Source organism: Rhinoraja longicauda, chromosome 11 (genome assembly GCF_053455715.1).
Source record: "Rhinoraja longicauda isolate Sanriku21f chromosome 11, sRhiLon1.1, whole genome shotgun sequence".
Lineage (NCBI taxonomy): Eukaryota > Metazoa > Chordata > Chondrichthyes > Rajiformes > Arhynchobatidae > Rhinoraja > Rhinoraja longicauda.
The window spans coordinates 5,191,545-5,216,703 of record NC_135963.1 but is presented as its reverse complement, the minus strand read 5'-3'; the positions used below and the strand labels follow the sequence as shown (position 1 = coordinate 5,216,703).

General features: G+C 48.1%; 1 protein-coding gene across 3 annotated transcripts in view; it reads right to left on the bottom strand.

Annotated features, from left to right (window-relative positions):
• Positions 1-3,114: 3,114 nt before the first annotated feature.
• Positions 3,115-25,159, bottom strand: part of LOC144598244 (vitellogenin-like) — an 89,102-nt gene continuing 67,057 nt past the window's right edge. For all 3 annotated transcript variants that reach the window (XM_078408146.1, XM_078408147.1, XM_078408148.1), the window contains 8 exons: positions 21,513-21,725; positions 19,072-19,214; positions 15,664-15,802; positions 12,445-12,574; positions 10,198-10,375; positions 8,309-8,403; positions 6,832-6,926; positions 3,115-3,294 (listed from right to left, as the gene is read on the bottom strand). In XM_078408146.1, coding sequence (XP_078264272.1) covers positions 3,130-3,294; positions 6,832-6,926; positions 8,309-8,403; positions 10,198-10,375; positions 12,445-12,574; positions 15,664-15,802; positions 19,072-19,214; positions 21,513-21,725 — 1,158 coding nt within the window. In that variant the 3' untranslated portion in view covers positions 3,115-3,129. The remainder of the gene's footprint in view (positions 3,295-6,831; positions 6,927-8,308; positions 8,404-10,197; positions 10,376-12,444; positions 12,575-15,663; positions 15,803-19,071; positions 19,215-21,512; positions 21,726-25,159) is intronic.

The window sequence follows — 25,159 nt, the reverse complement described above, 5'->3', positions numbered from 1 at the left end:
ACGTTCATACCGCTGGGGTGCAAGCTGCCCAAGCGAAATATGAGGTGCTGTTCCTCCAATTTGCGCTGGGCCTCACTCTGACAATGGAGGAGGCCCAGGACAGAAAGGTCAGTGTGGGAATGGGAGGGGGGGTTAAAATGTTTGGCAACCGGGAGATCAGGTAGGTTTAGGCGGACTGAGCGAAGGTGTTTGGCGTGATGACTTGGTGGTAATGACCAGAACATGTTGCTTGCTAAATGCTGATTTATTGAATTCAACAGATGACAGTTCGTCTAAAACGAAGTCATTTTAAATGATTGGGTGTGTTTTTGTTTCACTACATTGTTTCACCTCTTTAATTGGATCGATGGTAGGCTTTGTAACGATGGCGACAGAAATCCCTCAAACATTGCTCATTTGCAATCAGAGGGACAGGAGCACGAGACATGGGCCTCAATTCTGCTCTCCAGGTCTTCACTCTTCGGCGAAAAGCTGATGGACTTCAGTTGCTCATCTGTGGGGTTCATGTTCGAATCTGAAATAAATATTAAGCCGTGTTTAATTTACCTTGACTGGGGAGAAGGCAGGAACGGGGTACTGATTGAGAGTGATCAGCCATGATCGCATTGAATGGCGGTGCTGGCTCGAAGGGCTGAATGGCCTACTCCTGCACCTATTGTCTATTGTCTATTGTCTATTGACTGTATGTGAACATGCCATTGAGACGAGCAATGAATGTGGCGTGTGGTCAGCCTGTAACAAGAGGAGTTAGGGTTAGTATAGGAGCAAAGAGGTCCTTCTGCAGTTGTACAGGGCCCTGGTGAGACCGCACCTGGAGTATGAGTGGGCGGATGCATGGCAGATGCAGTTTAATGTGGATAAGTGTGAGGTTATCCCTCTTGGTGGTAACAATAGGAAGGCAGATTATTATCTGAATGGTGTCAAGTTAGGAAAAGGGGACGTGCAACGAGATCTGGGTGTCCTAGTGCATCAGTCACTCAAAGGAAGCATGCAGGTACAGCAGGCAGTGAAGAAAGCCAATGGAATGTTGGCCTTCATAACAAGAGGAGTTGAGTATAGGAGCAAAGAGGAATTCTTTGCCACAGAAGGCTGTGGATATTTTCAAGATAGATTCTTGATCAGTACGGGTGTCAGGGGTTATGGGGAGAAGGCAGGAGAATGGGGTTAGGAGGGAGAGATAGATCAGCCACGATTGAATGGCGGAGTAGACCTGATGGGCCGAATGGCCTAATTCTACTCCTGTTCCTTCCGACCTTATGACCTAATCCTGGAAACGTACCAGCTGGCAAGCAGTGGAAGCCATAGACCACAGGGACAGTTTTCACCGGCGAGCATCCAAGTTGGCAGCGTAGAACCTTGTCGATGGAGTAGCACTTGGACTCCTGCCCGTGCACTGTGACCGCTTTATCCAGTCTCACGGTACTCCGCGTCAGTTTGCAGCCTGCAAGAACAGTAAAGCAAGAGTCGTGAATCTGTGGAACTCTCTGCCTCAGAAGGCAGTGGAGGCCAATTCTCTGAATGCATTCAAGAGAGAGCTGGATAGAGCTCTTAAGGGTAGCGGAGTCAGGGGGTATGGGGAGAAGGCAGGAACGGGGTACTGATTGAGAATGATCAGCCACGATCACATTGAATGGCGGTGCTGGCTCGAAGGGCCGAATGGCCTCCTCCTGCACCTATTGTCTATTGTCTATAAGAGTTAGGTAACGACACAAGGCAGCTAAGGTCTGTTAGATATAGAAACATAGAAAATAGGTGCATGACGAGGCCATTTGGCTCTTCGAGCCAGCACCGCCATTCATTGTGATCAAACACTTTAATTCCCCTTCTCATTCCCACACTGATCTTTCTGTCTGAAACTCTATCTCCGTCCCTCCCCAACCCAAGTCTTTGTACTAGGTTCAAAGTCATCTTGTTGAGTCTCATTGTCTGTAACTCGTTTTCACCTAGACCACAGCTAACAATGGCCCGTATCCTTTATCATCGTCACTTTTTTGCATATCTTTCATTCATTTGTTCTATACCTCTCTACATCACTGTCTATATCTCTCCATTTCCCTCTCCCCCCGACTCTCAGTCTGAAGAAGGGTCTCGACCCCAAACGTCACCCATTCCTTCTCTCCAGAGATGCAGCCTGTCCCGCTGAGTTACTCCGGCTTTTATTTTGTCCATCTTTGGTTTAAACCAGCACCTGCAGATCCTGCCTGCACAAGCTTGAAAGGGTTCAGAAAATATTTACGAGGATGTTGCCAGGACTAGAGGGTGTGAGCTACAGGGAGAGGTTGAGCAGGCTGGGTCTCTATTCCATGGAGCGCAGGAGGGTGAGGGGAGATCTTATAGAGGTGTCACAAAATCATGAGAGGAATAGATCGGTAGATGCACAGAGTCTCTTGCCCCAGAGTAGGGGAATCGAGGACCAGAGGACATAGGTTCAAGGTGAAGGGGAAAAGATTTAATAGGAATTCGAGGGGTAACTTTTTCACACAGAGGGTGGTGGGTGTATGGAACAAGCTGCCGGAGGAGGTAGTTGAGGCTGGGACTATCCATCGTTTAAGAAACAGTTGGACAGGTACATGGATAGGATAAGTTTGAAACATATAAGATTATTAAGGGGTTGGACACGTTAGAGGCAGGAAACATGTTCCCAATGTTGGGGAGTCCCGAACCCAGGGGCCACAGTTTAAGAATAAGGGGCAGGCCATTTAGAACGGAGATGAGGAAAAACTTTTTCACTCAGAGAGTTGTGAAGCTGTGGGAACTCTCCGTCCTCAGAAAGCAGTGGAGGCCAATTCTCTGGATGCTTCAAGAGGGAGCTAGATAGAGCTCTTAATGATAGCGGAGTCAAGGGATTATGGGGATGAGGCAGGAACGGGGTACTGATTGTGGATGATCAGCCATGATCACGGTGAATGGCGGTGCTGGCTCGAAGGGCCGAATGGATTACTCCAATTGTCTATTGTCTATTGTTTGGAGGGTTATGGACCAAGCGCAGACAAGTGGAACTAGGGTAGCTGGGACATTGTTGGCCGGTGTGGGCGAGTTGGGCCGAGGGCTTGGGTTCCATACTGTATCACTCTGTGACTCTATGACTCTAATCCAGCACCAGAACTGGGCGCGACGTAAGTGAGCTCCTTACTGTCTTTTGCAGCTTCCTCCTGACATTAACCACGAGTGTGCGAATCGGAGAACCTCTTTGGTTCTCTGGCGGTTTGGCAGCTGGTATTCGTTGCTCTGTTGGGCCTTGCCTTGGCCGCACAATCCACACGTTGTCCCGACCATCCACGGCATCTGGGTGACCTGGGTGAGCCGAGAGAACGACGAGAAAAACTCAGTCAAGCTGTTGCATCTCGCTCCGTTTCTTGCACGCGCCGGCCCAGGAGTTACACAGCGAGGAAGCAAGCCCCTTCGGCCCCAACACGTCCACTCAGCCCGCCTAAACCTTCCTGATCTCCCGGTGGCTCAGCACTTTAACTCCCCCCTCCCACTCCCACACTGACCTTTCTGTCCTGGGCCTCCTCCATTGTCAGAGTGAGGCCCAGCGCAAATTGGAGGAACAGCACCTCATATTTGGCTTGGGCAGCTTACAGCCCAGCGGTATGAACATTGACTTCTCTAACTTCAAGTAACCCTTGCTTTCCCTCTCTCTCCGTCCCTCCCCCTTCCCAGTTCTCCCACCAGTCTGACTGTCTCCGACGACATTTTATCTCTGTTTGCTTTGTGGTTACCTTCTCCCAGCTAACAATTTCCTTGATCTCCTTTGTCCTGGTTTCACACCTTACACTTCCTTATCTATGTATCGGGACAACGGGACCCCACCCCTGGCCTTATCTTCCCATCTCCACCCCTCCTGCGTTCCGCAGAGACCGTTCCCTCCGTAACTCCCTGGTCCACTCGTCCCTTCCTACCCAAACCACCCCAACCCCGGGCACTTTCCCCTGCAACCGCACGAGATGCAACACCTGTCCCTTTACCTCCCCCCTCAACTCCACCCAAGGACCCAAACAGTCTTTCCAGGTGAGACAGAGGTTCACCTGCACCTCCTCCAACCTCATCTATTGCATCCGCTGCTCCAGATGTCAGCTTATTTACATCGGCGAGACCAAACACAGGCTCGGCGATCGCTTCGCTCAATACCTGCGCTCGGTCCGCGTTGGCCAAACTGATCTCCCGGTGGCCAAGCACTTCAACTCCCCCTCCCATTCCCAGTCTGACCTTTCTGTCATGGGCCTCCTCCAGTGCCATAGTGAGGCTCACCGGAAATTGGAGGATCAGCACCTCATATTTCGCCTGGGCAGCTTGCAGCCCAGTGGTATGAACATCGACTTCTCCAACTTTAGATAGTTCCTCTGTCCCTCTCTTCCCCTCCTCCTTCCCAGATCTCCCTCTATCTTCCTGTCTCCACCTATATCCTTCCTTTGTCCCGCCCCCCTGACATCAGTCTGAAGAAGGGTCTCGACCCGAAACGTCACCCATTCCTTCTCTCCTGAGATGCTGCCTGACCTGCTGAGTTACTCCAGCATTTTGTGAATAAATACCTTCGATTTGTACCAGCATCTGCAGTTATTTTCTTATATTCTCTCTCCCCTGACATCAGTGTGAAGGAGAGTCTCGACCCGAAACGTCACCCATTCCTTCTCTCCAGAGATGCTGCCTGACCTGCTGAGTTACTCCAGCATTTTGTGTCTATCCATGTGGACCTATCTACATGGGTCTCATTTACCCGTATATGGTCCATATCCTTCATGTACTGGTGACCCAAGCGTTTGTCTAAATGCTTACAGCCATAAAGTCATACAGCACAGGAACAGGCCCTTTGGCCCAACTTATCTGTGCGCTAGGCTAGTCCCATTTCTCTGCATTTGGTCCATATCCCTGTAAACCTTATTTGGGGAGGAACTGCAGATGCTGGTTTAAACCCCGAAGATGGACACAAAAATCTGGAGTAACTCAGCGGGTCAGACAGCATCTCTGGAGGAAAGAAATAAGTGACGTTTCGGGTCAAGGCCCTTCTTCAGACTGAGAGGGTCTCGACCCGACTCGACTCACCCCTTTTCTCCAGAAATGCTGTCTGAGCCAATAGACAATAGACAATAGACAATAGGTGCAGTAGGCCATTCGGCTCTTCGAGCCAGCACCACCATTCAATGTGATCATGGCTGATCATTCTCAATCAGTACCCCGTTCCTGCCTTCTCCCCATACCCCCTGACTCCGCTATCCTTAAGAGCCACTGAGTTACTCCAGCTTTTTGTGTCTATCTTCCCTCGAAACCTTTCCTATCCTATGTACCTATCCAGGTGCCTTTTAAATGTTATTATTTCCCTTCCTCAACTACCTCCTAAAATGGTTCGTCCATATGCCCACCATGGTTATTCCCATGCGAGGGTTTTCTCCGTGATCTTCGGTTTCCTCCCACACTCCAAAGACGTGAAGGTTTGTAGGTTAATTGGCTCGGTATAAATGTAAATTGTCCCTAGTCTGTGCAGGACAGTGTTAATGTGCGGGGATCGCTGGTCGGCGCGGATTTGGTGGGAAGAAGGGCCTGTTTCCATGCCTTATCTCTAAACTAAACTAAAGTATAATGGTTCGTCCATATGCCCAACAGTTCGTCCATATACCCACCACCCTCTGTGTGAAATAGATCCCTGCACAGGTCCCTATTAAATCATTCCCCTCTCACCTAAAACCTATATCCTCAGGTTCTTGTTTCTCCTATTGCCTCGTGTCTTTGTTCCCCGTCTAAATCTTTCCCATCCTTCATTCTTTCGTCAGAGTCTGTGGAATTCTTTGCCACAGTTGGCTGTGAAGGCCGTCAATGAATATTTTTAAGGCGGAGGGGTAGGTGGGAGGTCTGGACTACACTTTAGCTCGTGGTCGGATGGTCCAGTTGCCTGATAACAGCTGGGAAGAAACCGTGCCCTGAATCTGGAGGTGTGCGTTTTCACACTTCTGTACCTCTTGCCCGATGGGAGAGGGGAGAAGAGGGAGTGGCCTGAGTGAGACTGGTCCCTGATTATGCTGCTGGCCTTGCCGAGGCAGTATGGTGTAGATGGATGACCATATTAGTCTTTTTAACACCATGGGCGGCACGGTGGCGCAGCGGTAGAGTTGCCGCCCCACAGTGCTTTCAGCGCAAGTGACGTGGGTTTGATCGCAACTACGGGCGCTGTCTGTACGGAGTTTGTACGTTCTCCCCATGACCTGCGCGGGTTTTCTAGGAGATCTTCGGTTTCCTCCCACACTCCAAAGACGTACAGGTTTGTAGATTAGTTGGCTCGGTATAAATGTAATTGACCCTAGTCTGCGTAGGATAGTTTTAATGTGCGGGGATCGCTGGGCGGTGCGGGCACGGTGGGCCGAAGGGCCTGTTTCCACGCCTTATCTCTAAACATAGAAAATAGGTGCAGGAGCCAGCACCGCCATTCATTGTGATCATGGCTGATCATCCACAACCAGTAACCCGTGCCTGCCTTCTCCCCATATCCCTTGATTCCGCTAGCCCCTAGAGCTCTATCTAACTCTCTTTTAAATTCACCCAGTGAATTGGCCTCCACTGCCTTCTGTGGCAGAGAATTCCACAAATTCCACAACTCTCTGGGTGAAAACATTTTTTCTCATCTCAGTTTTAAATGGCCTCCCCTTTATTCTAAGACTGTGTGGCCCCTGTTTCTGGACTCCCCCAACGTTGGAAACATTTGTCCTGCATCTAGCTTGTCCAGTCCTTTCATTAACTAAACTAAACTAAACTAAACTAAAATGGTTTAAGTAATTATGTTTAAATCTTCCAATTTGTGCTTATCCATGAAACGAGGTAAGACCAGGAGATATTTGACACCTTAATCATTTTGCCATCGAAGAAGAGTGTTTGCAGACCAAGTTCCGGAGCTGTTATCTTCAACCCATCAGCATTCCACTCAATGGACACCGACCCTGGAAATAATGAGATCAACACATCTAATGAAAGTGTACCAAACGATGAGAGGCACAGATAGGGCAGACAGTCAGAGCCATTTAACCAGCATGGAACTATCAAGTACTAGAACTTTAAGATAAGAGGAGCAACGTTTAAAGGGGATGTGAGGGGCATGTTTTGTTTTTACACACAGAGGCTGCTGAGTGCCTGGAACGAGGCAGAGACAATTGTGGCATTTAAGAGGCTCCAGGATAGGCACATGGAAGTGCAGGGTATGGAGGGATATGAATGCTACCTCATTTGCCATTGAAACAGTGATTATTGCTAACTATCTTTGATCGTGTGCAGTTTTGGTCTCCCAATTTGAGGAAGGACGTCCTTGCTATTGAGGCAGCCCAGCGTAGGTTCACCAGGTTAATCCCCGGGATGGCGGGACTGTCATATGGGGAAAGATTGGAAAGACTGGGCTTGTATTCGCTGGAATTTAGAAGGATGAGAGGGGATCTTATAGAGACGTATAAAATTATAAAAGGACTGGACAAGGTGAGGGGAGAGGAGAGGAGGGGAGGGGAGGGGAGAGGAGAGGAGAAGAGAGGAGAGGAGAGGAGAGGGGAGGAGGGGAGGGGAGGGGAGGGGAGGGGAGAGGAGAAGAGAGGAGAGGAGAGGAGAGGAGAGGAGAGGAGAGGAGAGGAGAGGAGAGGAGAGGGGAGGGGAGGGGAGGGGAGGGGAGGGGAAGGGAGGGGAGAGGAGAGGAGAGGAGAGGAGAGGAGAGGAGAGGAGAGGAGAGGAGAGGAGAGGAGAGGAGAGGAGAGGAGAGGAGAGGAGAGGAGAGGAGAGGAGAGGAGAGGAGAGGAGAGGAGAGGAGAGGGGGAGGGAGGTGAGGTGAGGGGAGAGGGGTGGGGGAGGGGAGGGGAGGGATGCCAATTATAAAAGGACTGGACAAGGGGAGGGGGGAGGGGGGAGGGGGAGGGGGATGGGGAGGGGGAGGGATGTCATGATGGACCATGGGAACTGCTCCAGTACAGTTCATTGACCGGACTTTGGACTGAATAATGGGGGCAATAATGGCGGGCGAAAAGAATTTCACTGCACAGTTGTATAAGTGACAAATAAACCTCGATGGACACAAAATTCTGGAGTAACTCAGTAGCGGGTCACGGAGCATCTCTGGAGAGATGGAATGGGTGACGTTTCGGGTCGAGACCCTTCTTCAGACTCAAGACGGGTACATGGATAGGACATGTTTGGAGGGATAAGGGCCAAACTCAGGCAGGTGGGACCAGTGTAGCTGGGATACTGGCAGCATCTCTGGAGAGATGGAATGGGTGACGTTTCGGGCTGAGACCCAACTTCAGACAAGCATCTGCAGTTCTGACCTCAGCATCATTGAGTTACTCACGTAAGCCTGTGATAGGAAGGCTTGCCATCGACACCTTGCTGCCATTGACTGTCAGCTGGGGAGATCCCATGGACGTCGACTCCATCACTATTTCACTTCATCAAACAAGAAAAAACAACGTGTTATCAAAAGTACCGGCCAGCCACACAGTCATAGAGTCATAGAGACATAGAGTGATACAGTGCGGAAACAGGCCCTTCGGCCCAACTTGCCCACACCGGCCAACAATGTCCCAGCTACACTAGTCCCACCTGCCTGCGTTTAGTCCATATCCGTCCTATCCAACTATGTACCTGTCCAACTGTTTCATAAACGTTGGGATAGTCCCAGCCTTAACTACCTCCTCTGGCAGCTCGTTCCATACACCCACCAGCCTCTGTGGGTGAAAAAGCTACTCCTCAGATTCCTATTAAATCTTTGTAAGATCATAGGTGAGAGGAGCAGAATTAGGCCTTTCGGCCCATCAAGTCTACTCCACCAGTCAATCATGGCTGATCTATCTCTCTCGTCCCTCCCCCCCCCCACCCCAACCCCAACCCCATTCTCCTGCGTTCTGCCCATAACTCCGGTGCTAATCAAGAAATCTTATCCCCTTCACCTTACACCTATGTCCTCTGGTCCTCGATTCCCCTACTCTGGGCAAGAGACTCTGCGCATCTATCCGATCCGTTCCTTTCATGATTTTATACCACGGTCGAATTTAAAAGAGAGTTAGATAGAGCTCTATGGGCTAGTGGAATCAAGGGATATGGGGAGAAGGCAGGCACGGGTTACTGATTGTGGATGATCAGCCATGATCACAATTTATGGGGGTGCTGGCTCGAAGGGCCAAATGGCCTCCTCCTGCACCTATTTTCTATGTTTCGATGTCTCGTGTGCTGAACGCTTTAGACAATAGACAATAGACAATAGGTGCAGGAGGAGGTCATTCGGCCCTTCGAGCCAGCACCGCCATTCAATGTGATCATGGCTGATCATTCTCAATCAGTACCCCATTCCTGCCTTCTCCCCATACCCCCCTGACTCCGCTATCTTTAAGAGCTCTATCTAGCTCTCTCTTGAATGCATTCAGAGAATTGGCCTCCACTGCCTTCTGAGGCAGAGAATTCCACTGATTCACAACTATCTGACTGAAAAAGTTTTTCCTCATCTCAGTTCTAAATGGCCTACCCCTTATTCTTAAACTGTGGCCCCTTGGTCTGGACTCCCCCAACATTGGGAACATGTTTCCTGCCTCTAACATGTCCAACCCCTTAATAATCTTCGATAAGATCTCCTCTCATCCTTCCAAATTCCAGTGTATACAAGCCTAGTCGCTCCAGTCTTTCAACATATGACAGTCCCGCCATTTCGATAATTAACCTAGTAAACCTATGTTGCACGCCCTCAATAGCAAGAATATCCTTCCTCAAATTTGGAGACCAAAACTGCAGACAGTACTCCAGGTACAGTCTCACTAGGGCCCTGTACAACTGCAGAAGGACCTCTTTGCTCCTATACTCAACTCCTCTTGTTATGAAGGCCAACATTCCATTGGCTTTCTTCACTGCCTGCTGTACCTGCATGCTTCCTTTCAGTGACTGATGCATTCGGACACCCAGATCTCGTTGTACGTCCCCTTTTCCTAACTTGACGCCATTCAGATAATACTCTGCCTTCCTATTCTGACCACCAAAGTGGATAACTTCACACTTATCCACATTAAACTGCATCTGCCAAGCATCCGCCCACTCACACAACCTGTCCAAGTCACCCTGCAACCTCATCGCATCTTCCTCACAGTTCACACTACCACCCAGCTTTGTATCATGTTACTACAAGGGCAAACAAAATAGTCCTTGCGATACAACAAAGTAGTCCTTGCAATACCACAACAGGCTCGTCCTCACCTGAAGGGGAGAATTAGTTGCACAGTCAGCGATTCCCCATTCCGTTTTATCAGTGCCAGGAACTTCTGATCGGAGGTGCAGTCTTGGACCAAAACGTGGCCACAGTTCTCAGGCATTTGATACCTAAAGCTGTTCTCGCTAAACGGACTGAACGTGTCCTGAACGACCGTGCATTCAGCTGTGCATAGAGATGGCAACAGTTAGCGCGAGGAAAACCAAGTACCAATTAGTTAGTCAATGGCCTCAGGTTGAAGGGGAGTCATCGTTTAGGGATTCAGCGCGGAAACAGGCCCTTCGGCCCGCCGGGTCCGCGCCGACCAGCGATCCCCGCACACTAACACTATCCTATACACACACACAGTTTAGTTTAGTTTAGTTTAGTTTAGTTTAGTTTAGTTTAGTTTAGTTTAGTTTAGAGATACAGCGCAGAAACAGGCCCTTCGTCCCACCAGGTCCACACCGACCAGAGATCCCCGCACACTAACTCCAATCTACACACACTGGGGGCAATTTACAATTTTTAACAAAGCCAATTAACCTACAAACCTGTGCGTCTTTGGAGTGTGGGAGGAAAACCGGAGCACCCGGAGAAAACCCGCGCAGGTCACAGGGAGAAGGTACAAACTCGGTACAACCTTCGATCAAACCCGGGTCTCCGGCGCTGTAAGACAGCAACTTTATCCCCTCGCCACCGTGCGGCGGTCATTGAATTTGTTATTGTCACGTGTACCGAGGTACAGTGAAAAGCTTTTTGTTTTGTGCCATCCAGTCAGAGGAAAGACAACACATGATTACAATCGAGCCGTCCACAGTGGACAGATACAGGATAAAGGGAATAACGTTTAGTGCAGTGTACAGTCCAGTAAAGTCCGATTAAAAATAGCCTGAGGCTCTCCAACGAGGTGGATGGTAGGTCAGGACTGCTTTGATCTGTCGTTTTCACACCTTGCATTCTTGTTGTATCTCCTATTTTCCCTACCCCTGACTCTCAGTCTGAAGAAGGGTCCCGACCCGAAACGTCACCCATTGCTTCTCTCCAGAGATGCTGCCCGTCCCGCTGGGTTACTCCAGCATTTTGCGTCTATCATATCATATCATATCATATATATACAGCCGGAAACAGGCCTTTTCGGCCCTCCAAGTCCGTGCCGCCCAGCGATCCCCGCACATTAACACTATCCTACACCCACTAGGGACAATTTTTACATTTACCCAGCCAATTAACCTACATACCTGTACGTCTTTGGAGTGTGGGAGGAAACCGAAGATCTCGGAGAAAACCCACGCAGGTCACGGGGGAGAACGTACAAACTCCTTACAGTGCAGCACCCGTAGTCAGGATCGAACCTGAGTCTCCGGTGCTGCATTCGCTGTAAAGCAGCAACTCGACCGCTGCGCTACCGTGCCGCCCTCATCAGAGCTTTGTTTCGTATATTGTTGTCACGTGCAATGAGGTCCAATGAAAAGCTTTTTGTTGCGCGCTATCCAGTCAGCGGGAAGACCGTACGTGATTACAATCGAGCCGTCCACAGTGTACAGATACAGGATGAAGGGAATAGGGTTTGGTGCAAGGTAGAGTCAGGTGGAGTCCGATTACAATAGACAATAGACAATAGGTGCAGGAGGAGGCCATTCGGCCCTTCCAGCCTGCACCACCATTCAATGTGATCATGGCTGATCATTCTCAATCAGTACCCCGTTCCTGCCTTCTCCCCATACCCCCTGACTCCGCTATCCTTAAGAGCTCTATCCAGCTCTCTCTTGAATGCATTCAGAGAATTGGCCTCCACTGCCTTCTGAGGCAGAGAATTCCACAGATTCACAACTCTCTGACTGAAAAGGTTTTTCCTCATCTCAGTTCTAAATGGCCTACCCCTTATTCTTAAACTGTGGCCCCTGGCTCTGGACTCCCCCAACATTAAAAATAGTCCGCGGCTCCTTGGACTAAGAGACGTTGGGCTTAGACCAACTCAATTGGTTGTTGAGTAGACCAACGCCCTGCTCAATAAACAAAAGTCTGACGCCTCCTTTTGCTCTGGTATTTCATTTCATTCACATGTTTAAACGATAATGTTTTATTGTTAATGTTTTAATGTTTTATGTTTTATTATTAATTTGTTTACTGTACGTCCGTGTTGTTACTTGCGAGCGGAGCACCAGGACGCATTCCTTGTGCGTGCACATACTAGGCCAATAAGCGTAAACGTAATCACTTACTCAGAAGCAGGGCAAACGAGAGTGGCGTACCTGTGAACGCTGTTGAGACCATGGCAGGTAAATCAGCAAGGACTTGCAGCCCTCTTCGTTGTACCGATGGTGAGGTGATGTCAAAGGGGAGGGGCGCAGGAATGCGGAGAGCTTGTCGGCTGAATATATGCTGAGTGGAAATGAACGGGCACCATTTTGTAACCACACTTGGAGCAATGAGCATAGGTGTATCTTCATTCAGACAGTGCAGAAGGAGTGAGTCTGTGCTGGTCCTGAGAGCAACCTCATTCACCCACTTACTGAAGTTTAGTTTAGTTTAGAGATACAGCGCGGAAACAGGCCCTTCGGCCCACTGAGTCCGCACCGACCAGCGATCCCCGCACACTAGGGATAATTTACACTCATACCAAGTGAACAAACCCAAGCCAATTAACCTACAAACCTGTTCGACTTTTTAGATTTAGATTTAGATTTAGTGTTACAGCGTGGAAACAGGCTCTTCGGCCCACCGAGTCCGCTCCGCCCAGCGATCCCCGCACATTAACACTATCCCACACACACTAGGGACAATTTTTACATTTACCCAGTCAATTAACCTACGTACCTGTACGTCTTTGGAGTGTGGGAGGAAACCGAAGATCTCGGAGAAAACCCACGCAGGTCACGGGGAGAACGTACAAACTCCGTACAGGCGGCGCCCGTAGCCGGGATCGAACCTGAGTCTCCGGCGCTGCATTCGCTGTAAGGCAGCAACTCTACCGCTGCGCCACCGTGCCACCCTTCTCCATTATTCTAGGGGGATCTAGGAGCGCAGGTACATAGTTCCTTGGAAGTGGCATCGCAGCTGGACAGGGTGGTCAAAAAGGCTTTCGGCACATAGGCCTTCATCACTCATTGATGATCAAAGTTGGGAGGTCATGTTGCAGTTATATAAGACGTTGGTGAGGCCGCATTTAGAGTATTGTGTTCAGCCCTCCAGTCAACATGTCCCATCTACACTGGTCCCACCTGCCCACCTTTGGCCCACATCCCTCCAAAACCTGTCCTATCTATGTACCTGTCCAAATGTCTCTTCAATGTTGTGATCGTACCTGCCACAACTACCTCCTCAGCTCGCTTCATACACCCACCACCCTTTGTGCGAGAAAGGTATCCCTCAGGTTCCTATTAAATCTTTTCCCCCCTCACCTTAAACATAGGGCAGGTAGTACATGGCACAGTTCCCCAATCAGGATTGGCACTAAGTAATTAAGTGGTTCTAGATTCCCTTACATAAGGTCATAAGTTCATAAGTGATAGGAGCAGAATTAGGCCATTTGGCCCATCAGGTCTAATCTGCCACGGCTGACGTATTTTCCCCTCTTAACCCCATTCTCCTGCCTTCTCCCCATAACCCCTGACACCCGTACTAATCAAGAACCTATCTACCTCTGCCTTAAATAAAATCCACTGACGGCCTTCCACAGATTTACCACTCTCTGACTAAAGAAATTCCTCCTCATCTTCCTAAAGGAACGTCCTTTTATTCTGAGGCTGTGCCCTCTGGTCCTGGACTCTCCCACTTGTGGAAACATCCTCTCCACACCCACTCTATCCAGGCCTTTCACTATTCGGTGAGTTTCAATGAGGTCCTCCCTCATCTGTCTAAACTCCAGCGAGTACAGGCCCAGTGCCGACAAACGCTCATCATATGTTAACCCACTCACCCTGGGATCATTCTGGTAAACCTCCTCTGGACCCTCTCCAGAGCCAGCACATCCCAGCATCTTCCCCACCACTGATGTCAGACTAACTGGTCTATAATTTCCCGTTTTCTCTCTCCCTCCTTTCTTAAAAAGTGAGACAACATTTGCTATCCTCCAATCCACAGGAACTGATCCTGAATCTATAGAACATTGGAAAATGATCATCAATGCGTCCACAGTTTCTAGCGCCACCTCCTTAAGTACTCTGGGATGCAGACCATCAGGCCCTGGGGATTTATCAGCCTTCAGTCCCATCAGTCTACCCAACACCATTTCCTGCCTAATGTGGATTTCCTTCAGTTCCTCCGTCACCCTAGGATCTCTGGTCACTAGAACATCTGCGAGATTGTATGTATCTTCCTCAGTGAAGACAGATCCAAAGTACCAGTTCAACTCGTCTGCCATTTCCTTGATCCTCATAATAAATTCCCCTGCTTCTGTCTTCAAGGGACCCACATTTGCCTTAACAATTTTTTCCTCTTCACATACCTAAAGAAGCTTTTACTATCCTCCTTTATATTATTGGCTAGTTTACCCTCGTTCCTCATCTTTTCTCCCCGTATTGCCTTTTTAGTTATCTTCTGTTGCTCTTTAAAAGAGTCCCAATCCTCTGTCTTCCCACTCTTCTTTGCTATGTTATATTTCTTCTCTTTTATTTTTATGCTGTCCTTGACTTCCCTTGTCAGCCACGGGTGCCTCTTACTCCCCTAAGAATCTTTCCTCCTCTTTGGGATGAATTGATCCTGCAACTTCTGCATTATTCCGTAACAATCTTACGGAGCATAAGAGATAGCACAGATAATTCTGAAGTCCCCCACCACCAAGTCCAAGAACAGCTACTTTTAGGAGTGCCAACTATCTCACTCCCAAATATGGGACAAGGTGATGTCACCGCCCCGCCTCACCCAGCCAGTGGCCACGTGCTCCCGCTCCACCAATGGCGGCCACACAACCTCCGTTAGGCGGCGCCCGGGCCTCCGGACCTAGACTGTCCGGAGCTAAACTGTCGGAAATCTAGAGTGTTGGGACCTAAACTGTCAGGACCTACAGCGTTGGGGCCTACATTGTCGGGGCCTACAGCGTTGGGGCCTACATTGTCGGGGCCTACAGCGTTGGGGCTTACATTGTCGGGGCCTACAGTGTCCGGGCCTATAGCCCCCCCCCCCCCAGCCCCCACCCGGGCCTAATACGGGACAAGGGCGGTCCCATTTGGGACAAACCAATTTAGCCCAAAACACGGGATGTCCCGCCTAATACGGGACAGTTGGCAACCCTAGCTACTTTCCTCCATCCTTCAGGTTCTTGAACCGAGCTGCACATCCTTCCTCAGATATGGGGCCCAAAACTGCTCACGATGCTCCAAATGCGGTCCGACCAGTGTCTTGTAGAGCCTCAGCATTATAGTGTTCTAGAGGTATTCCAGCCCTCCCGCAATAAATGCCAGCATTGCATTTGCCTTCCTGACTAACGATTCGACTTGCAATCAGGTTCGAGGAGAGGATGTGAGAAGTACCTTTGGCGTTTTCACCAGAATGTCAAGGGTTCGCTGAGAGGTGGCGGCGGCCATCACGGACAGTTGATGAGACGGACTCTTGAAGTGTCTTTCAGAGAATCCCAGCATGAAGGCCAAACCCGCCAGGTTATCAGAAATCCTGCAATGGAACGGGTGGGAATTAATTGTCCTCTTCACACATTCAATACAAGATGTAGATATGGCTACCAATGGCCCTCCCCAAACCCCCCAGCGTACCCATGCCCCCACTACCCCACCGCCCTCCCCCATCTCCCCAGCCTACCCATGCCCCCACTACCCCACCACCCTCCCCCATCTCCCCAGCGTACCCATGCCCCCACTACCCCTCCGCCCTCCCTCTCCCCATCCCCCTCACACCCACACCCCTCCCTCAGGTGTTACATTTCACTCCTCTTTCACCAGTTTTCAACAGAGAGTTACATTTAGCTCTTAGTGCTAACGGAATCAAGGGATATGGGGAAAAAGCAGGAACGGGGTACTGATTCTAGATGATCAGCCGTGATCATATTGAATGGCGGTGTTGGTTCGAAAGGCCAAATGGCCTACTCCTGCACCTATTTTCCATATTTCTATGTTTCTACAACTTTTATTTGTTTGCTTGTTTTTTGTGTACGTATGTACGTGTGCGTGTATATATATATATATATGTGTATATACACACACACATATATATATATATATACACACATATATATATACACACACATATACATATATATACACACACACACACACACACACACACACACACATATATATACACATATATATATATATACACATATATACACACACATATACATATATACACACACACACATATATATATATACACACATATATACACACACATATACATATATATATATATATATACACACACACGCACACACACACATATATATACACACACATATACATATATATACACACACACACACATATATATATACACACATATATATATACACATATATACACACACACATATACATATATGCACACACACATATATATATATACACACACATATACATATATACATACACACACACACACACACACACACACACACACACACACACACACACACACACACACACACACACACACACACACACACACACACACACATATACACACACATACATATATACACACACACACACAATAGGTGCAGGAGTAGGTGTACATGTCTAAATCGGAAACAAAATCGGAAAAAAAATCTAAATCTAAAAAAAATCACACACACACACACACACACACACACATATATATATATACACATATACACACACACACACCCACACACACACACACACACACACACACACACACTCACACACACACACACACACACACACACACACACACACACACACACACACACACACACACACACACACACACACACACACACATATATATATAATCTATATTTATGTGTATTTGTGAGTATGTGTATATATGCACACACTGAACTTGTTTTTCTCTCTCTCATTTATCATATTGTTTACAGTGCACTATGTTTACATGTTCTGTTGTGCTGCTGCAAGTAAGAATGTCATTGTTCTATCTGGGGGCCACACGACAATAAAACAATCTTGACTCTTGACTCTCCTCTTCTCCACTTATCTGACACTCCTTTGAATGAATGAATGAATGAGTGATGCTTTATTGCCACATGTGCCAAGTCACAGAGATATTGCGTACCCAAGGTATGCAAAGAGTTGCCACATAAAGGGCGCCGGCAAAGTTTGTATCCCATTTTACACAAACCATTCTGAATACATTCCATCTATGGTTCCCCCACGCCGGGTCCTCCTCTGTTCTCCCTCTCGGCTGTCCCCCCCCCCCCCCACACTGGGTCCTTTGTCTCCTTGCGTTCCTCTTGTCTCCATTTTATTCTTCTTTCATTCTCTCTTCTACCCTTATCTGACATTGTCTCCTGGCCTCCCTTTGCTCTCATTTTCCCTCCTCTTTAACTTTGCTTCCCTCCTCATCCGACTTCTCTCCTTTCCACCCCTAGCCTTTGTCCACCCATTAACCCCCCTCAATTACCCCCCCCCCCCCCTCATCTGTATCCACCTATCACTTAGAGTAGAAATAAAGAATAGCAGATGCTGGTTCACAAAAAAAAGACATGGAGTGCTGGAGTAACTCTGTGGGTCAGGTGGTCTGAAGAAGTGTTCTGACTCGAAACGTCACCTATCCGTGTTCTCCAGAGATGCTGCCTGACCTGCTGAATTGCTCTGGCACTTGGTGTCTTTTTTCCACCTATCGCTCGCTTTGTCCTGTCCCCCCCTCTCCCCCCCCCCTGCTTTCCCCCCCCCCTACTACGATCAGTCTGAAGAAGGGAAGATAAACCCAAAAAGCTGGAGTAACTCAACGGATCAGGCAGCATCTCTGGAGAAGAGGAACGGGTGACGTTTCAGGTCGAGACCCTTCTTCAGACTGAGAGTCAGGGGAGAGGGAGTCTAGAGATATGGAAGGGTAAGGTGTGAAAACGACAGATCAGAGCAGAACATGATAAGCAAATGTAAAATGGTTCATTGTTAGCTGAGGGAAAGGTGACAATGAGGCACTCAACCAGTAAATTAATCAGAAGGACTGTGAAACTAGTCGGAGAACTAACTAGGTTTTTGTTGCATCATCATCATCATATCATCATATATATACAGCCGGAAACAGGCCTTTTCGGCCCTCCAAGTCCGTGCCGCCCAGTGATCCCCGTACATTAACACTATCCTACACCCACTAGGGACAATTTTTTACATTTTACCCAGCCAATTAACCTACATACCTGTACGTCTTTGGAGTGTGGGAGGAAACCGAAGATCTCGGAGTAAACCCACGCAGGTCACGGGGAGAACGTACAAACTCCTTACAGTGCAGCACCCGTAGTCAGGATCGAACCTGAGTCTCCGGCGCTGCATTCGCTGTAAAGCAGCAACTCTACCGCTGCGCTACCGTGCGTACTAACCAGTCAGCAGAAAGACAATGCGTGATTACAATCGATCCATTTACAGTGTGTAGATATGCGATAAGGGAATAACGGTTAGTGCAAGATAAAGCCAGCAAAGCCCGATCAAGGATAGACTGAGGGTCACCAAAGAGGTAGATAGTAGTTCAGCACAGCTCTCTGGTTTTTGGTCCCCCTTAGTTCTCGGTGGTGGGGGAGGGACGGAGAGAGAGGGGATGCAGGGGTTACTTGAAGTCAGAGAAATCAATATTCATACCGCTGGGTTGTGAGCTGCCCAGTCTGAAGAAAGGTCCTGACCCGAAAAGTCACCTTTAGGTGTCCTCCAGAGATGCTGCCTGACCCACTGAGTAACTCCAGCACTAAGTGTCCTATGAAAGACGTGAGCTATTGAGAACGTTGCCTACATTTCTGCGGCGTCTTTTATGGACTGAGGTATTCTGTCCCATTTTGCTTTGAGTTGAACGGCTGGGTGACGTTTGAAGTGACCGGTAGTTGCTTTGGCTGTAATCTTGTAATCCAGGCAGTTTTTGCCCCATTTCATCGCTCCCTGAAATATCACAGAGGAAAATCGAGAACATAACTTCAATTTCTTAGCACAGATGATTCATTATAAAGAACTTCCATCGCCTTCCTCAGAAGCATTTCCTTCGTGGTTTAGTTCAGCTCGGGGATACAGCGTGGAAACAGGCCCTTCGGCCCACCGAGTCCATGCCGACCATCCATCGCCCGTACATCAATCAGTTCCATCATACGCACACCGGGGACAATTTACAGAAGCCGATTAACCTACAAACCTGAACGTCTTTGGAGTGTGGGAGGAAACCGGAGCACCCGGAGAAAACCCACGCAGGTCACCGGGAGAACGTGCAAAACTCCACACAAGCAGCGCCCAAGGTCAGGATCGAACCTGGGTCTCTGACGCTGTGAGGCAGCAGCTCTACTGCTGTGCCACCGTGCCACCAATATCTTCTGCAATAATTTACAGGCTTCCCCGGTAAAGAATGGGTTCCATTTTTATGGACCCTCTTAAGTTAATGTTGTTCATTCGTAGGAAAATATGTAACAATCACTTGATGTGGAAATCAAACCTCCTTAGTATTGTGATAAATGTCATTAAAGGCACACAAGATTGAAACTAAGATCAAACATGGAGAGAGAGAAAGAGAGAGAGTCGACACATTTGAAGTGTTGCATTTTTGGGAGATTAATGCAAGGAAAAGTATACAGTAAATTCACTGGAATTTAGAAGCATGAGAGGGGATCTTAGAGAAACAAATAACATTTGTTAAGGGATTGGACAGGAAAAATGTTCCCGATGTTGGGGGAGTCCAGAACCAGGGGTCACAGTTTAAGAATAAGGGGTACACCATTTAAGACTGAGATGAGGAAAATCTTTTTCACCCAGAGAGTTGTGAATCCGTGGAATTCTCTGCCACAGAAGGCAGTGGAGGCCAATTCACTAGATGATTCCAAGAGAGAGTTAGATAGAGCTCTTAAAGATAGCGGAGTCAAGGGATATGGGGAGAAGGCAGGAACGGGGTACTGATTTTGGATGATCAGCCGTGATCACATTGAATGGCGGTGCTGGCTCAAAGGGCCGAATGGCCTACTCCTGCACCTATTTCCTATTCTATGTAAATTGCAGGGCCTCTGTGTTGTACAGAGGGATTTTGGGGTGCAAGTTCATAGCTTGCTGAAGGAAACCTGAAGGGGAAAATGAATGGACAGGTTTGTGGGAAAGAGGAGGGAGTGAGTCTGCTACCATTGCAGAGAATAGCTGGCTGCTCAGTGGGTCTCCCTCCACACCACTATGAGTCAATGGTTCTAATATTGGACCGAGATAAAATGGTCGGAACCATGGCCAAGACAGCACACCAACGCCTCTAATTCCTTACAAGGCTTAGACTTCCATTGACTCCATCTACACCTCACGCTGCCTCGGCAAGGCCAGCAGCACAATCAAGGACCAGTCTCACCCCGGCCACTCCCTCTTCTCCCCTCTCCCAATGGGCAAGAGGTACAGAAGTGTGAAAACGCACACCTCCAGATTATCAGGCAACTGAACCACCCTATCAACAACTAGAGGGCGGTCCTGAGCTACTATCTACCTCATTGGAGACCCTCGGACTATCTTTAATCGAACTTTACTGGACTTTAACTTGCACCTAAATGTTATCCCCTTCATCATATATCCGTACACTGTGGACGGCTCGATTGTAATCATGTACAGTCCTTCCGCTGACTGGTCAGCACGTTACAAATGCTTTTCACTGTACCTCAGTGGTTTAGTTTAGTTTATTTTATGGGCACATTTACCGAGGTACAGTGAAAAAGCTTTTGTTGCGTGCTAACCAGTCAGCAGAAAGACAATACACGATTACAGTCGAGCCATTCACAGTGTACAGATACATAATAAGGGAATGACGTGAATAATGTTAGGTGCAAGATAAAGTCCGATTAAAGAGAGTCCGAGGGTCTCCAATGAGGTAGATGGCATCTCAGGACCGCTCTCTGGTTGTAGTAGGATGGTTCAGTTGCCTGATAACAGCTGGGAAGAAACTGTCCCTGAATCTGGAGGTGTGCGTTTTCACACTTCTGTACCTCTTGCCCGATGGGAGAGGGGAGAAGAGGGAGTGGCCGGGGTGAGACTCATCCTTGATTGTGCTGGTGGCCGATGCTGAGGCAGCGTGAGGTGCAAATGGAGTCAATGGAACGGTACACATGGCAACAGACTAAACCAAACTAAGGAACAAACTGCAGATGCTGGTTGATACCCAAGGCTGATACTAAAGTGGACTTGAGTAGAGTCTTTGACCAAGCGGAGAAGTATTTAGCTACACATTACCACTGCTCTGTGAGGATTGGGCATCTCAGCGTTGAGGCAGGCTTTCCAGTTTCCACCTCCTGGCAGCTCGTCCACTAAAAGGTGTAAAGATCGCCGTTCCATTGAACTGTCCACGTAGGTCTTGGCCTGGTAGCCTTTCTCTTTGTTGTCGGTGTTGATGGCCCGTGTGAACAAGGAGAATATTGGTGACGTCGAATCTCCAACGAACGTGGACTGCAGGGAGAGAAAAATATATAAACCAAGGACATTTGCATTATTATTCAAAATCGCTCGCGGTCCATGGATCTAGTTTACACCGTGACAATTTCCGACTTGTCTAGTCATGACGACCTGTGCCTCTAATGCAGCGAAATGTTTTTACGGCCTTTTGCAAACAACATTTGTCACTGAGAAAGTAAGGGAATTGTTAGGACAGGTCTCCGCAAATTTGGTCAAAGTGGAACGTGGTGGCAAAGTGGTGAAGTTGCACAACCCTAATCCTACAGACCATCCTTTACACTACTATGCACTTTCTACTAATTGTGTTTTGCACTAACTTTTTTTTCCCAGTCTTTTTCTTTTCACTCTCTAGTAGAATGTATGTGCAATTAGAGGCTTGATATAAGGCTAACGGAATGAGTTAGATGTAGCTTTTGGGGCTAACGGAATGAGTTAGATGTTGCTCTTAGGGCTAACGGAATGAGTTAGATGTATCTCTTAGGGCTAATGGAATGAGTTAGATGTAACTCTTCGGGCTAACGGAATGAGTTAGATGTATCTCTTAGGACTAACGGAATGAGTTAGATTTAGCTCTTAGGGCTAACGGAATCAAGGGATATGGGTAAGAAGCAGGAACGGGGTACTGATTTTGGATGATCAGCCATGATCAAATCGAATGGCGGTGTTGGCTCAAAGGACATGTTAGAGACAGGAAACATGTTCCCAATGTTGGGGGAGTCCAGAACCAGGGGCCACAGTTTAAGAATAAGGGGTAGGCCATTTAGAACAGAGATGAGAGGAAAAACTTTTTTAGTCAGAGAGTTGTGAATCTGTGGAATTCTCTGCCTCAGAGCGCAGTGGAGGCCAATTCTCTGAATACATTCAAGAGAGAGCTAGATAGAGCTCTTAAGGATAGCGGAGTCAGGGGGTATGGGGAGAAAGCAGGAACGGGGTATTGATTGAGAATGATCAGCCATGATCACATTGAATGGCGGTGCTGGCTCGAAGGGCCGAATGGCCTACTCCTGCACCTATAACTAAAAAGGCAATACGGGGAGAAAAGATGAGGTACGAGGGTAAACTAGCCAATAATATAAAGGAGGATAGCAAAAGTTTTTTTATGTACGTGAAGAGGAAAAAAAATAGTCAAGGCAAATGTGGGTCCCTTGAAGACAGAAGCAGGGGAATTTATTATGGGGAACAAAGAAATGGCAGACGAGTTAAACCGTTACTTTGGATCTGTCTTCACTGAGGAAGATACACACAATCTCCCAAATGTTCTAGGGGCCGGAGAACCTAGGGTGATGGAGGAACTGAAGGAAATCCACATTAGGCAGGAAATGGTTTTGGGTAGACTGATGGGACTGAAGGCTGATAAATCCCCAGGGCCTGATGGTCTGCATCCCAGGGTACTTAAGGAGGTGGCTCTAGAAATAGTGGAAGCATTGGAGATCATTTTTCAATGTTCTATAGATTCAGGATCAGTTCCTGTGGATTGGAGGATAGGAAATGTTATCCCACTTTTTAAGAAAGGAGGGAGAGAGAAAACGGGTAATTATAGACCAGTTAGTCTGACATCAGTGGTGGGGAAGATGCTGGAGTCAATTATAAAAGACAAAATTGCTGAGCATTTGGATAGCAGTAACGGGATCATTCCGAGTCAGCATGGATTTACGAAGGGGAAATCATGCTTGACAAATCTACTGGAATTTTTTGAGGATGTAACTAGGAAAATTGACAAGGGAGAGTCAGTGGATGTGGTGTACCTCGACTTTCAGAAAGCCTTCGACAAGGTCCCACATAGGAGATTAGTGGGCAAAATTAGGGCACATGGTATTGGGGGTAGGGTACTGACATGGATAGAAAATTGGTTGACAGACAGAAAGCAAAGAGTGGGGATAAATGGGGCCCTTTTGGAATGGCAGGCAGTGACCAGTGGGGTACCGCAAGGTTCGGTGCTGGGACCCCAGCTATTTACGATATACATTAATGACTTAGACGAAGGGATTAAAAGTACCATTAGCAAATTTGCAGATGATACTAAGCTGGGGGGTAGTGTGAATTGTGAGGAAGATGCAATAAGGCTGCAGGGTGACTTGGACAGGTTGTGTGAGTGGGCGGATACATGGCAGATGCAGTTTAATGTAGATAAGTGTGAGGCTATTCACTTTGGAAGTAAGAATAGAAAGGCAGATTATTATCTGAATGGTGTCAAGTTAGGAGGAGGGGGAGTTCAACGAGATCTGGGTGTCCTAGTGCATCAGTCAATGAAAGGAAGCATGCAGGTACAGCAGGCAGTGAAGAAAGCCAATGGAATGTTGGCCTTCATAACAAGAGGAGTTGAGTATAGGAGCAAAGAGGTCCTTCTACAGTTGTACCGGGCCCTGGTGAGACCGCACCTGGAGTACTGTGTGCAGTTTTGGTCTCCAAATTTGAGGAAGGATATTCTTGCTATGGAGGGCGTGCAGCGTAGGTTCACTAGGTTAATTCCCAGAATGGCGGGACTGTCGTATGTTGAAAGGCTGGAGCGATTGGGCTTGTATACACTGGAATTTAGAAGGATGAGGGGGGATCTTATTGAAACATATAAGATAATTAGGGGAATGGACACATTAGAGGCAGGAAACATGTTCCCAATGTTGGGGGAGTCCAGAACAAGGGGCCACAGTTTAAGAATAAGGGGTAGGCCATTTAGAACGGAGATGAGGAAGAACTTTTTCAGTCAGAGAGTGGTGAAGGTGTGGAATTCTCTGCCTCAGAAGGCAGTGGAGGCCAGTTCGTTGGATGCTTTCAAGAGAGAGCTGGATAGAGCTCTTAAGGATAGCGGAGTGAGGGGGTATGGGGAGAAGGCAGGAACGGGGTACTGATTGAGAGTGATCAGCCATGATCGCATTGAATGGCGGTGCTGGCTCGAAGGGCTGAATGGCCTACTCCTGCACCTATTGTCTATTGTCTATTGTTTATTGTCTATTGTCTATCTTAACATCACCGGCACAGCCCTATCCTGGTTCAAATCTTACCTCTCTGACAGACACCAGTTCATCTCCATTAACAACTGTAAATCCCCCACCGCTCCCCTCCCCCAAGGTGTCCCCCAAGGCTCAGTCCTTGGCCCCCTCCTCTTCATCCTCTACCTGTTCCCCCTTGGTCAATTAATCCGCCGTCATGGTCTCAACTTCCACTGCTTCGCCGATGATATCCAGCTCCTCATCTCCACCAAGTCAATCTCCCCCACCACACACTCTACACTGACAAACTGCATCACTGAAATAAAATCTTGGCTTCAATCAAATTTCCTCAAACTCAATTGCAACAAATCTGAAATCATCATCATTGGTCCAAAAACGCTCACCAAATCCACCCAAAACTTCATCCTCAACATTGATGGTCTCCCAGTATCCACCTCACCTCACATCCGGAATCTTGGAATCATCTTTGATCAAGCCCTC